General features: G+C 41.3%; 1 protein-coding gene across 1 annotated transcript; it reads right to left on the reverse strand.

Annotated features, from left to right (window-relative positions):
* Positions 1–3,079: 3,079 nt before the first annotated feature.
* Positions 3,080–10,117, reverse strand: LOC311150111 (uncharacterized protein). The gene is made up of 4 exons (XM_084187397.1): positions 9,868–10,117; positions 6,722–6,851; positions 5,541–6,395; positions 3,080–4,683 (listed from the first exon to the last, which is right to left on the reverse strand). The coding sequence occupies exons 2-4, from the start codon at positions 6,849–6,851 to the stop codon at positions 3,704–3,706; spliced, it is 1,965 nt and encodes a 654-aa protein (XP_084043523.1). The 5' UTR covers positions 9,868–10,117; the 3' UTR covers positions 3,080–3,703.
* Positions 10,118–15,016: the final 4,899 nt, after the last annotated feature.

Consider the following 15,016-nt stretch of genomic DNA (forward strand, 5'->3'; position numbering starts at 1 on the left):
GTTTTATTATGCATTAAGGGGTCTGTAATAGAATAAACGTGGCAAAAACGAATGTAGACAATAATAAATGCCTTTCTATAGCTTCCAAAATAAAAAATGTACGACAGTGGGGGAGTGCCAAGATGGAGGACTGTGGCTTCAACACAGCGCCCCTATTAGTTAACTAGTGGATATATAAATAATTGGATGTAGGGCCTACCTGTAATTGTAGACTACACACAAAAATGCAGGTATACCATGTAATTAAAAATAGGCATGAATTTGAGTGTAATCACAGATGAATAGGGGACATTTCTGCAAAATCATGTAAATATACCTTACAATACTTTCCTGTGGATATTCAAGCAGCTGAAGATCAAACCACACAGACAACCATTAGAGTAAGTTTAAATGTAATTTTAATGAACATTCTGGCTTGTAAGGAACATTTACATGATTTTGCAGTCATCAGTTTCAGGTTATATATACCAATTAATTGTGTATTACAGCCTGATTAATCAGACTAACCATCATTCAGCTCCATCTGGATTTTATGTTTTTTACGTCTCGTGCTCACCTGCTGCAAAACCAATTGCCCTCTGGGACAAATAAAATTGAAACTTGAAGAATGTCTCGATTATAATAGATACATCATGATTTTAGTTTGTGCCTTTTTGGGTAAAGATAGCCCACTACACAGTAGGGATATGGTCTCTCACATTATATGGTTCTTGTGTTGAGGGCCTGCAAATTCAGTGCAGTACAATCAATTTGTGTGCTGCTCTGCTACTTTGAAAAAACTCATACAGCGCCACAATTATAACCTATTAATTCCCTGTTACATTGTTATAAAGTCTAACATTTCATGGTAAAATGTGTAGTGAATTACATTTATGTTTTGATATTGTAATATTGTGGTATACTCTCTCCCATAATAAATTAGGCAAATTTTCATATTAAGAACACAGATTCTATGAAAGGAATGGAACTACCTGCCTTCTAGGATTAAATGAATTTCTTTGAGTGCAATACAATTCATTCGAACATAACTGTTTGCAGGTGTTTCTATTCATTTCACTTTACATATTGTTCACTGGTCTACTTTTGAACTCAACAGGCATTCTACACACCTTATCATTGTGCAAAATATCATTGACCTTTTATAAGGACTATCCCACTCCAGCGGCAAAAAAACTGCCCTTTAGGAGAAAATAAATTACACAAGACTACAGAATATATTTAGTCTTCAGATTGCTAGCTCCATTTCACAATAAAATGGGCACATTCAGGAAAAGCATAATAATAATTTAAAAAACTGTTGTTTACTCAAGAGAAAAATACTTTGTTCCCAAGAATAGGATGTTTGAATCGATAACTATTGCTGCCTCATTAAGCCATTTCATAGAATGGGCCCCAGGTTATCCCCTTTATTGTTGAACCCTTTCAACGCGCTACCCCCTATTTTCTCACAGTTCCTAATAGTTTTCCACAGATTTCACCGCACAACTATTTAATTATTCTCATTCAATACCGAAGACAAAGGACGGCTCTAGGAACCAATGGGATGTCCGGTGGAATCATTAAGAGCGCAAATGGTGTCTAGTCAGAATGCTGCTACAGGAAGTGATGCTGAGATAGAGCTGAGTTGGGAGGGTGTCGTTTAATTCATAAACAATAACAAAAATACCCAGACAAATCAAATTTTATGTAGTGCCATGTACTACATGAACAATATTCCATTATAGTGACAGAAACCACTTTTCACACTGGAACTGAACGCAGTAAGCTATTTATTATTTGGCCCTGTTCTAATTTTAGTGTAATCAATTAGGAATATAATGATTGTATACTAACTATACTGACATTGAAGGGTTTTTGTACAAACATAGTTTTCTCGGTGGCCATCTTTCAGCCTTCCCTATCCCCTGTGGTAGCAGGTGTTCATCTGCATCTCGGGAAGTGATGTCACGCTCCTCTCTATTATTTCAAAACAAAGAAAATGTCCAACGTTTTCATACTGAAAGAACAGATTATTTTGATGATAACCAACGTTACAATATATCCTCAAAACACTGATTAGACCAGGTTATGTAGCCTATAAATAAAAGTGTAAGGGGAACAAGCGCGCAAGCAAGCGCTGGTGTATGTACGACCCCCTCTGGAGCTGGGCCGCAGCGCTTTAAATGAAAGTAAACATGGAGCAGAATTATTTATACGATATTTATTTACCTATATCAGTGAGCAGCTGATCAGATGTGTCTGAAGGTTGAGAAACACAGCTCTATCCAGTATTCTTGGTCATTTGTTTTGGTAAACAGTGTTTAATGTAGTACAGTAGCCATATCCTCCCACTCCCATCTGAAATTTCAGGTAAGTCGCACCCCACTGAAAGCAGTGTCTTCTCAAAAACGTATTTGACATGCCACATGCATAGCCTGTCTTCAAACACTTTCACCATGGGAAACATGAGTCTTAGTTTATTAATAAGATGTAGACCAAAAACAAACATTTTCCACTGTAACTCAACATCAGTTGAAGTGCTTCAGCCTGCGATTACTTGACAGGTTTGACTTACACACTAAGAACTACACATTTATCTCCTCACATTTTCTTGACAATTTAATTTGGTCATTATTATACAGGTTCAACATGTCATATCCCCCATCAACCCCCTCCCCACACAAGACCCAGAAGTATTGTAATGTACTCTGCCACAACTCTAAACAGATGAAAAGATTCTTGAGGGTAAAAAAAACAAACCAACCAAATGTTTTGAGGCCAAACCAAGCTTCAGGCATCCTTTAATTTTGCCATCATGTGATCTGCTGTTAGACAGTAAATAGCAATTTGGGATTAGTAAAAAAACAGGTACCATTAGAAATGTATATTTGGGAGCAACATGAAGACATTTGGGAGCCTGTAAGAATTCCAGAACATTCAAATCTTATGAACATTGATAGACTGTTTGTGATTTAACAGGTGAGGAGGAAAGGGAAACATGTAGGCTTAAAGGCTAAGGTACTGAAACACTGAACTGTTTCTCTGATCACTATATATATATGCCACAGGGGAGGCTCACAAGAGGGAACCGAACAGAAAATGTGTAAAACAGATTTATTTATTTTTTATTTAACCAGGTAAGCCAGTTGAGAACAAGTTCTCATGTACAACGGCAACCTGGCCAAGATAAAGCAAAGCAGTGCGGTAAAAACAACAACACAGAGTTACATATGGAATAAACAAAACATACAGTCAATAACACAATAGAAAATCTATATACAGTGTGTGCAAATGTAAGTTATGGAGGTAAAGCTATAAATAGGCCATAGTGCAAAATAATTACAATTATAATTGAGTATTAACACTGGAGTGATAGATATGCAGAAGATGATGTGCAAATAGAGATACTGGGGTGCAAATGAGATACGCAGTTGTAAATGAGAACTTGTTCTCAACTGGCTTACCTGGTTAAATAAAGGTGAAAAAAACAACAACAAAAAACATTTGACAACTGCTTGTAAATGTCTTCACATGTATTCCTTTCTAGGTTGAGGATGATTACTATACAGTACTTCAGATCAAGTCATGAATGCTTACTCGCCAAGAGTGCAGCACTGCAAATGGAAGTGGTGTCTGCTGCTCCATACAACACTATACATACACTACATGACCAAAAGTATGTGGACACCTGCTTGTCGAACATCTCATTCCAAAATCATGGGCATTAATATGGAGTTGGTCCCCCCTTTGCTGCTATAACAGCCTCCACTCTTCTGGGAAGGCTTTCCACTAGATGTTGGAACATTGCTGTGGGGACTTGTTTCCATTCAGCCACAAGAGCATTAGTGAGGTCGGGCACTGATGTTGGGCGATTAGGCCTGGCTCGCAGTCGGCGTTCCAATTCATCCCAAAGGTGTTCGATGGGGTTGAGGTCAGGGCTCTGTGCAGGCCAGTCAAGTTCTTCCACACCAAGCTCGGCAAACCATTTCTGTATGGACCTCACTTTGTGCACGGGAGCATTGTCATGCTGAAACAGGAAAGGGCCTTCCCCAAACTGTTGCCACAAAGTTGGAAGCACAGAATCGTCTAGAATGTCATTGTATGCTGTAGCGTTAAGATTTCCCTTCACTGGAACTAAGGGGCCTAGCCCGAACCATGAAAAACAGCCCCAGACCATTATTCCTCCTCCACCAAACTTTACAGTTGGCACTATGCATTCAGGCAGGTAGCGTTCTCCTGGCATCCGCCAAACCCAGATTCGTCCATCGGACTGCCAGATGGTGAAGCGTGATTCATCACTCCAGAGAACGCGTTTCCACTGCTCCAGAGTCCAATGGCGGTGAGCTTTACACCACTCCAGCCGACGCTTGGCATTGCGCATGGTGATCTTAGGCTTGTTTGCGGCTGTGGAGACCTTAGGAGGGGTTGCTGCCTTAGCTGAAGGAAGTGTGGAAACCACAAGGGGAGGCGCCGACATCGAGTGTGGAGGCTCAGGCAGCGCAGACTCCCTCGCTAAGGTTGTCATTTCATGGTGCTGGGCCATTGGCTGCTCGGAGCGCTGGCAGTAGTCACTGGTGGGCCCCATGGGAGGTCCAGGGGGCTTGAGAGGGTAGCTGTCGCTTTTAGGCAGTCGCTGGGAGACAGATGCTCTCTCCATCCCGTTGTAGCCTTTATCCACATCCTTAAACGCTTCACTCATCCGCCCTAGGGAACGGGAACACAAACACAACAGTCAGACCATTAGAGATGACAGGAACAAAACACAGTAGCGGCAAGGCAATTCAAAGCAGCTGGAGATTTTATAAAACACCTTGTCGACAATCTGCTGCATGCCAGCATTACACTTCAGTATGATGGCAATAAATATATTGTCTGTATCATTGCAAAAGGCCAGGAGTTCTTCGTTATGTATTGTGGTGCACACTAAATAGAGGTGAGCCACACCCGGGTGGTTGAGAATCAGGAAATACGTGAAGTGAGATTTACAACCTGATTTATCTCGGTAAATACAGGCCAGGGCCCAAACCAGGAAACCAGTAAGGTTCTCTGACATGGAGAGCTAACCACAGTCAAACAGGAACAATGAATGACCCATAGATAGGCCTACATCTCGAACCACTACTAGTGGTGGATGAGGTGACTTTCCTAAACTTTTTGGGACCTGTCCATACTGTAACCTGTGTTAGAAGGAATCCAAATGACACATCCTTATTCCTCTCCACCAAAAATGTCCTCTCGTCAGAAAATGTCCCTTATCAAGCTCAAATGACATAATATGCAAACACTGTTTCAGTTCTGTCATGGAAACAGTTTACAGTGTTGACATTAAATCTGCTTAGCGAATTCAATTCCTGACAGCTGAGACACTGATTAGTAAATTAACAGATCAGGCCTAATTGAAAGTAATTGAGTCATTGGAAAGAAAAATTGCTTTGAAACAGGCATTTCGACCATAGAAATATTAAAATGAAACAGGGAAACATACTTCTTCCGTGCTATAAAAATAGAATGGGTTAGATTACTCAGAAGACTTACCACCTGTGTATATATGTGCATCTCACCTTGTATGACAGCAGGCATCCCCACAGAACCACCATGGGGACTCCTCTCCCTGGTCTGGCTCAGGAGCGATCCACTATCCGCCATCGTCGAGGGTGACATCATGGGGACAGAGGACAACCCCATGGGGAGGGGGCTGCCTGTTACCCCCCGGCCCATCTGGTGGTGCTGGGGGCTGTCCCGTGGAGGGGTGAAATTCTGGGAGGTAGGGGGCATCATCTGAGCCTGAGACTGGGGTTGTGGAGCGGGAAGAGGTGGGTGCTGGTAGTAGGGCATCCCGTTGGACACCATGCTGTAGTGCTGAGGTTGCTGTTGCTGCTGGTGTGGGTGGAGGTGTTGCTGTGTCTGTTGGTGAGGGGGTGGCTGTGGAGGCTGTTGCTGGTGATGCTGTGAGGGCGCAATCCCAGGGTGCACCTGGCTCTGGTACGCCCCGTACACGCTGTGTGAGTTATATCCCATTACCATGGCTGCGCTGCTCTGCTGTTGCCCCGGGATACCCCTGTTCCAGTACTGGCCCCCTGTAAGAGTCATGTTTGTTGGGGCCACCACGGGGGGCTGACAGGACCCAGGCATGCCCCCGTTCAGTTGGTACTGTCCGTGACCCTGGAAATGCTGCTGGCTCTGTTGCTGCATCACCCCAGTGGGAGGCTGCTTCTGGTGCATGCCATGCCCAGGAGACAAGCTCATGGCTGGGCTGTACTGTGGCTGTCCTCCCCACAGGTAGTCGAAGCCCATGCTACTCTGGTGGTGGTGGTGGTTGCTCATATGAGGGTATGGGGCTGTTGGAGAGTGGGAGCCAGGCACACTGGACCCAATTACAGTAGTGATGCCATTCACATTCATTTCGCCGTTCATATCTGCAAAGGTGGTCAGGGACGAGAGTAAGAGAAGATGGGTCAGATAATTCATCTTTCAATGTGTTCAATTCACACATTATCCACAGGTCATGCATCTTGCACAATCATAAATTGTCCAGCGAATTTGAAATGTGATGTTACATTAATTCATTGTGATATTCAACAGGATATTGCTTATGCACCGAACACCTGCTCTAGAGTTAGATACAATATTTTGCACATTATAAGGGGTCAAAAGACTGGGGCAGAGAGAGCTTAATCTAAATCAGTTATTGATATAGAAATAGTGAGACAGAGTAACCACAGAAAACGGGGGCTGTACTCACTCTTCTCCTGCTGAGGAAAACTCATGGAGGACCCGTTAGTATAGACAGAATCCTCTGAGGAGAGTTTCAGTCCTGAGTTAGCAGACACAGAGGAGTGGGTGCCATAGTTGAAATGGTTGTTCGCCTCCATCTGAAAAACAGGTAGCAAAGACCACAAGTCATGAAGAGAAACAATAAATAAACCAGGAAATATTATTTTACCCTGCACATCAAATAAAATTCACAAATTCCCTGCAGCTCTCATAATAGGCTATTCTTATAAGCAGAATACACATGCGATGGTTTCCATAAATAAAATAAGTGAGCAGTATAAACTAAATAGCAAATAGTATGTGATTTTTTAAATAAATAATAAAGCAGCTAGCTAGATCCATACACTAAAATGTATTGGTTACAATGCAGGCATTGGCAAGCCTATAGATGGCTATGAATGATGACGACATCACAAACATTGCACTTCCACAACTACCTCAAAATGTTGCAGTTAGAGCAGGTATATCGTGGTTTTCAACAAGTAGCTACATATTGTATGGAACATCTGCCCGTTCGTAAACCCAATGTTTAACTGCGTTTTTCAACATCCATCCCACGATAAACACATATTAGCATGAAGAGATAGCTAACACTAGCTACTTGAAAACATTGGTTTCATTAAGCTATACTAGCTAGCTAGATCACCACAAATCTTGGCCATATAACAAAGCCATGGTAATTGCAATTAGAAAACAGACAACTTCCGTAGTTATTCATTTATTAGCTACTTTCGAACGATATAAAATTAGATTTGGTTGTCATTGCTTACTAGCTAGGCTGTCTGCTACATGTGACCATGCGCTGTGGCTGATAGCACCCTCTGCATCAGTGGCGGTCAGTGCCGTTTAAGATGAGGGAGGACCTTTTTTTTCATGAGCATGGCCTTATTTTTATTATAGCATATAGGATGACTGTCATTAATATTCTATTCTCCCGGTTCAATGTAACAGCGATAAGTTTAGGCTACTACATGATATTCTAATTTTCCCTTTACCCATCATGAGATTGCTACAACCTAGCCTATGAATGAAAGTTTACAACGTAGGTGCACACAGGTCGAGAGAAAAATTTGAGGTGACAGACAGTGACACATGGACAGACAGTGACACATTCAATACTGCCTTGCACACTTTTGCCTGCATCTAGCTGATCTAGGGTGTAATCATTAGTCCAACAGTTGCAAACAAGAGTTTCTATTGGACAAATTCAGGTATGTTCATCCCGTGTCGTTCCGTTTGCTTCCGTTTAAGAAACTGTTTGACAGAATCGGTGGAATGAATACACCCCTGATCACATGTAAACACAGTTCTCTTTCATAGCAGCCATGTTGTATTCCTTCTCGCATCTATGTGCTCTCCTCCTCTCAGCTTTTACCTTCGCTTGTGGACTTCAGTGCACAACACATCAGCTGTATGTGACCAGGCAAAAAAAACTTTCCAAGCCAAACCATAACCAATACTCACAGCCTACGTATTAGCTAAAGTAACATCGTAGTCAACATAGCTAATAGAACTAACGCATTAGTAAACAAGCTACAATCATGCAGTAACTTTACAGTGTACAGTAAGCAGTGTAGCACTTACACCGGTGGGCCCCAGTGGCAATAAATTAGTCAGATCAAAAGCTTACCATGACTTGGAAGAGTTCCAGTGTTGTGTTGGATAGTCATAGCCAGCTAGCTAACATAGCATCCCTCTGTTTGAGCAGGGTGTTTGAGTAGGCTAAACTAGCTAGCTGCATTTGCTAGCTAAAGTGAAACTGAAAAGAAAAAAAAGCTTATGCTTTCAGTCCTAGATTCATTCTCTGATCCTTTGATTGGGTGGAAAAAATGTCAGTTCATGCTGCAAGAGTTCTGATCGGTAGGAGGACATCCTCCGGAAGTTGTCATAATTACTGTGTAAGTCTATGGAAGGGGGTGAGAACCATGAGCCTCCTAGGTTTTGTATTGAAGTCAATATACCCAGAGGAGGACAGAAACTAGCTGTCCTCCGGCTACACCATGGTGCTACCCCAGAGAGTGCTGTTGAGGCTACTGTAGACCTTCATTTCAAAACAGTGTGTTTTAATCAAATATTTGGTGACGTGAATATATTTAGTATAGTTTTATCTAAAAAGGTTAACTTTTTAAATGTTGTAAAAAATGTATGAAATTCACTGAGGATGGTCCTCCTCTGAGGAGCCTCCACTGCAGTCTGCATAGACCTGAATCTCTCATCCAAGGCTCAACTAGCCAGCAATCTAGCTATTGCAGTCGTTCATGATAACGTGTCATGGTTACATTAGCTCGCTATTTAACTTGTCCAGTTGAAGTTGATTGTTTGCTAGCTAGCTAAACCATCCCGCTATCTAGTTGTTTATCAAAACTGTCAACAACAAAAACAAAAAGGCCTTAACGTTAGGGCTTGTACTGTGGAATTGAAGAAGTGGCATCAGCAGTTGCATAAACATGTTTACTTTTGTTATTGTCCATATCTTGACTAGCTAGCTAAATTAGCTTTCATTCAAAACTCGCCACCAGATGGTTAACGTCATTTCCAACTAACCTTAGGCCTACTATGGACTGTTAGCTATCTAACGTTATCTAGTTAGCAATACGGCGCTAGGTTAGCATCTGATTTGATATCTTTATAACGTTACTGTACGCTCTGCAACAAAAACAATCCACCAAGGAGTTCGTTAGGTGAGATGAAACTACATTTAACACAATCGGGTTAAAATTATTGAATTTGCTTATCGTTTCAACATAATATTCGACAACTCTAGGCCCTTATTAGATCATGTTAAATTCAAGGTTATTGACAATAATCAACAGAAGTTACCTGTAAAACTAGTTAATAATACAGTCACAGCGGGTCTGTTCTCTTTAAACTTTTGCGATGATAACTAGTTAATGAAACACGTGGAGAGTAATAACATCAGTAGTCTTGGAGTATCGTTTTTGTTTACGTATCTGAACATTGTGAATGCTTCTTTTTTGTTAACTAGCTAATAAACGCACATTGTTTTCGCTGTATTCGCCTGAGATGTGAGACAGCATCAGACATCATCATCATCCTTCCTCTCACACACACAACTCAAAAGTTTGACATAAATTTTAATTAAAACTGACTTACCTTGTAAACATTGAATTTCAACAAATATGGTTGAAGACCGTACAGGCGATGTAAATAATAAACAGGTATTCTCTAACCTTTGGGTTTCAAATGAGCAAACATGGCTGGTGTTTGAGCGCAGCTATGATCACAGGAGAAAAATAAATCGAGCCAAAAGAAGAAGTGAATGGCGGATAAATGAAGATTGTTCACTCAGGCCGTTTACTATTGAAAATGGTAAGTTCCGGTCTACTTAACGGGGTGGATCTCCCATAGACACCGATGCAATTGCAGCTGGGTCTGGTCTACTTAGTTCTTGGACTTTCGTTTGACAAAAAATAAAAAAACATCGAGTGGGGTGTCTCGCTTCCTCTTCCGTCTCTGAAGTTTACACACTCTGGGGAGCGCTGGGTCCTAGAACCGAAATTCCAACATATTAGGAGAATTGTCATCTGATGTAGGCAATAATGTATACAAACCCTGGATCGTTGATGCTATATTTTGGCCATATTGGCACTCCCCAGTAGGAGCAGACTTCCATAAGAATGAATAAATATCTACAGGACAAAATTATATGTATTTAAGGATTTTTGTTATTGTAGTGGGGACAATAACATTACTCATCTAAAAAAATGGTACTTTAAGGAACATGTTTTTATACTTTTTTCCCCTTCATTAAAAAAAATGTTTAGCTCACATTAAGGTGTCTGTAATAAAATAAACGTGGCAAAAACGAATGTAGACAATAATAAATGCCTTTCTATAGCTTCCAAAATATTTTTTACAACAGTGGGGGAGTGCCAAGATGGATGATGGTGGCTTCAACACAGCACCCACTATTAGTTATCTAGTGTATATATACAGTGCATATGGAAAGTATTCAGACCCCTTGACTTTTTCCACATTTTGTACGTTGCAGCCTTGTTCTAAAATTGATGAAATAAAAAATGTCCCTCATCAATCTACACATAATACCCCATAATGACAAAGCAAAAACAGGTTTTTAGAAATGTTTGCAAATGTATTAAAAATAAACAACAGATATACCTTATAAGTATTCAGACCATTTGCTATGAGACTCAAAATTGAGCTCAGGTGCATCCTGTTTCCATTGATCATCCTTGAGATGTTTCAACAACTTGCTTCGAGTCCACCTGTGGTAAATTAAATTGATTGGACATGATTTGGAAAGGCACACACCTGTCTATATAAGGTCCCACAGTTGACAGTGCATGTCAGAGCAAATACCAAGCCATGAGGTCGAATGAATTGTTCGTAGAGCTCCGAGACAGGATTGTGTCGAGGCACAGAGCTGAGGAAGGGTACCAAAACATTTCTGCAGCATTGAAGGTCCCCAAGAACACAGTGGCCTCCATCATTCTTAAATGGAAGAAGTTTGGAACCACCAAGCCTCTTGCTAGAGCTGGCCTCCCGGCCAAACTGAGCAATGATCCCTGTGACAGAGCTCCAGAGTTCCTCTGTGACCAACCTCCCGAGTGGCGCAGTGGTCTAAGGCGCTGCATCGCAGTGCTAACTGTGCCACTAGAGATCCTGGTTCGAATCCAGGCTCTGTCGTAGCCGGCCGCGACCGGGAGACATGGGGCGGAGCACAATTGGCCCAGCGTCGTCCAAGGTAGGGGAGGGTTTGGCCGGCAGGGATGGCGTTTGCTAAATGACTAAAATGTAAATGTAAAATGAGATGGGAGAACCTTCCAGAAGGACAACCATCTCTGCAGCAATAAACCAATCAGGCCTTTATGGTAGAGCTGCCAGACGAAAGCCACTCCTCAGTAAAATGCACATGATGGAGTTGGAGTTTGCCAAAAGGCACCTAAAGGACTCTCAGACCATGAGAAACATGATTCTCTGGTCTGATGAATCCAAGATTGAACTCTTTGGCCTGAATGCCAAGCATCACGTCTGGAGGAAACCTGGCACCATCCCTACAGTGAAGCATGGTGGTGTTAGCATCATGCTGTGGGGATGTTTTTCAGCGGCACAGACTTGGAGACTAGTCAGGATCAAGGGAAAGATGAAAGGAGCAAAGTACAGAGAGATCCTTGATGAAAACCTGCTCCAGAGCGCTCAGGACCTCAGACTGGGGGTGAAGGTTCACCTTCCAACAGGACAATGACCCTAAGCACACAGCCAAGACAACGCAGGAGTGGCTTCGGGACAAGTCTCTGAATGTCCTTGAGTGGCCCAGCCAGAGCCCAGACTTGAACCCGATCTGGACAGACCTGAAAATAGCTGTGCAGCGACGCTCTCCATCAACCTAACATCGCTTGAGAGGATCAGCAGAGAAGAATGGGAGAAACTCCCCAACTACATGTGTGCCAAGCTTGTAGCGTCATACCCAAGAAGACTTGAGGCTATAATCGTTGCCAAAGGTGCTTCAACAAAGTACTGCGTAAAGGGTCTGAATACTTATGTAAATGTTATATTTCAGTTATTTACGTTTTATAAATGTTCAAACATTTCTACAAACCTGTTTTTGCTTTGTCATTATGGTGTATTGTGTGTAGGTTGATGAGGGGGAAAAAACGATTTAATCAATTTTAGAATAAGGCTGTAACGTAACAAAATGTGGAAAAAGTGAAGGGGTCTGAATACTTTCCCGAATCCATTGTAAATAATTGGATGTAGGGCCTACCTGTACTTGTAGACTACACACAAAAATGCAGGTATACCATGTAATTAAAAATAGGCATGAATTTGAGTGTAATCACAGATGAATAGGGGACATTTCTGCAAAATCATGTAAATATACTTTACAATACTTTCCTGTGGATATTCAAGCAGCTGAAGATCAAACCACACAGACAACCATTAGAGTAAGTTTAAATGTAATTTTAATGAACATGCTGGCTTGTTAGGAACATTTACATGATTTTGCAGTCATCAGTTTCAGGTTATATATACCAATTAATTGTGTATTACAGCCTGATTAATCAGACTAACCATCATTCAGCTCCATCTGGATTTTATGTTTTTTACGTCTCGTGCTCACCTGCTGCAAAACCAATTGCCCTCTGGGACAAATAAAATTGAAACTTGAAGAATGTCTCGATTATAATAGATACATCATGATATTAGTTTGTGCCTTTTTGGGTAAAGATAGCCCACTACACAGTAGGGATATGGTCTCTCACATTATATGGTTCTTGTGTTGAGGGCCAGCAAATTCAGTGCAGTGCAATCAATATGTGTGCTGCTCTGCTACTTTGAAAAAACTCATACAGCGCCACAATTATAACCTATTAATTCCCTGTTACATTGTTATAAAGTCTAACATTTCATGGTAAAATGTGTAGTGAATTACATTTATGTTTTGATATTGTAATATTGTGGTATACTCTCTCCTATAATAAATTAGGCAAATTCTCATATTAAGAACACGGATTCTATGAAAGGAATGGAACTACCTGCCTTCTAGGATTATATGAATTTCTTTGAGTGCAATACAATTCATTGGAACACAACAGTTTGCAGGTGTTTCTATTCATTTCACTTTACATATTGTTCACTGGTCTACTTTTGAACTCAACAGGCATTCTACACACCTTATCATTGTGCAAAACACCATTTACCTTTTATAAGGACTATCCCAATCCAGCAGCAAAAAACTGTCCTTCAGGAGAAAATAAATCACACAAGACTACAGAATATATTTAGTCTTCAGATTGCTAGCTTCATTTCACAATAAAATGGGCACATTCAGGAAAAGCATAACAATAATTTTGAAAACGGTTGTTTACTCAGGAGAAAAATACTTTGTTCTGAAGAATAGGTTGTTTGAATCGATAACTTATTGCTGCCTCAATAAGCCATTTCATAGAATGGGCCCCAGGTTATTACATTTTAGTCATTTAGCAGACGGTCTTATCCAGAGCGACTTACAGTTAGTGAGTGTATAATTATTTTTTTCATACTGGCCCCCCCGTGAGAATCGAACCCACAACCCTGGCGTTGCAAGCGCCATGCTCAACCAACTGAGCTACACGGGACTATCCCCTTTATTGTTGAACCCTTTCAACGCGCTACCCCCTATTTTGTCACAGTTCCTAATAGTTTTCCACAGATTTCACCGCACAACTATTTAATTATTCTCATTCAATACCGAAGACAAAGGACAGCTCTAGGAACCAATGGGATGTCCCGTGGAATCATTAGAGCGCAAATGGTGTCTGGTCAGAATGCTGCTACAGGAAGTGATGCTGAGATAGAGCTGAGTTGGGAGGGAGACGTTTAATTCATAAACAATGACACCCAGACAAATTTAATGATATGTAGTGCCATGTACTAGATTAACAATATTCCATTATAGTGACAGAAACCACTTTTCCACCTCCACACAGGAACTGAACGCAGTAGGCTATTTATTATATGGCCCTGTTCTAATTTTATTGTAATCAATTAGGCATATGATTGTATACGAACTATATTGACATTGAAGGGTTTTTGTACAAACATAGTTCTCGGTGGCCATCTTTTAGCCTTCCCTATCCCCTGTGGTTCATCTGCATCTCGGGAAGTGATGTCACGCTCCTCTCTTATCTCACAACAAAGAAAATGTCCAACGTTTTCATACTGAAAGAACAGATTATTTTGACAACCAACGATACAATATATCCTCAGTGGTCCTCTGTAGCTCAGCTGGTAGAGCACGGCGCTTGTAACGCCAAGGTTGTGGGTTCGATCCCCGGGACCACCCATACACAAATAAATGTATGCACGCATGACTGTAAGTCGCTTTGGATAAAAGCGTCTGCTAAATGGCATATTATTATTATTATTATAACACCGATTAGACCAGGTTATGTAGCCTATAAATAAAAGTGTAAGGGGAACAAGCGCGCACGCATGTACAACCCCCTCTGGTGCTGGGCATTCATTATAGGGAAGGGGTGGATGGGTGATTTTAAATGAAAGTAAACATGGAGCAGAATTATTTCTACGATATGTATTCACCTACATCAGTGAGCAGCTGCTCAGATGTGTCTGAAGGTTGAGAAACACAGCTCTATCCAGTATTCTTGGTCATTTGTTTTGGTAAACAGTGTTTAATGTAGTACAGTAGCCATATCCTCCCACTCCCATCTGAAATTTCAGGTAAGTCGCACCCCACTGAAAGCAGTGTCTTCTCAAAAACGTATTTGACATGCCACAT

Source organism: Coregonus lavaretus (genome assembly GCF_964263955.1).
Source record: "Coregonus lavaretus genome assembly, chromosome: 22".
NCBI lineage: Eukaryota > Metazoa > Chordata > Actinopteri > Salmoniformes > Salmonidae > Coregonus > Coregonus lavaretus.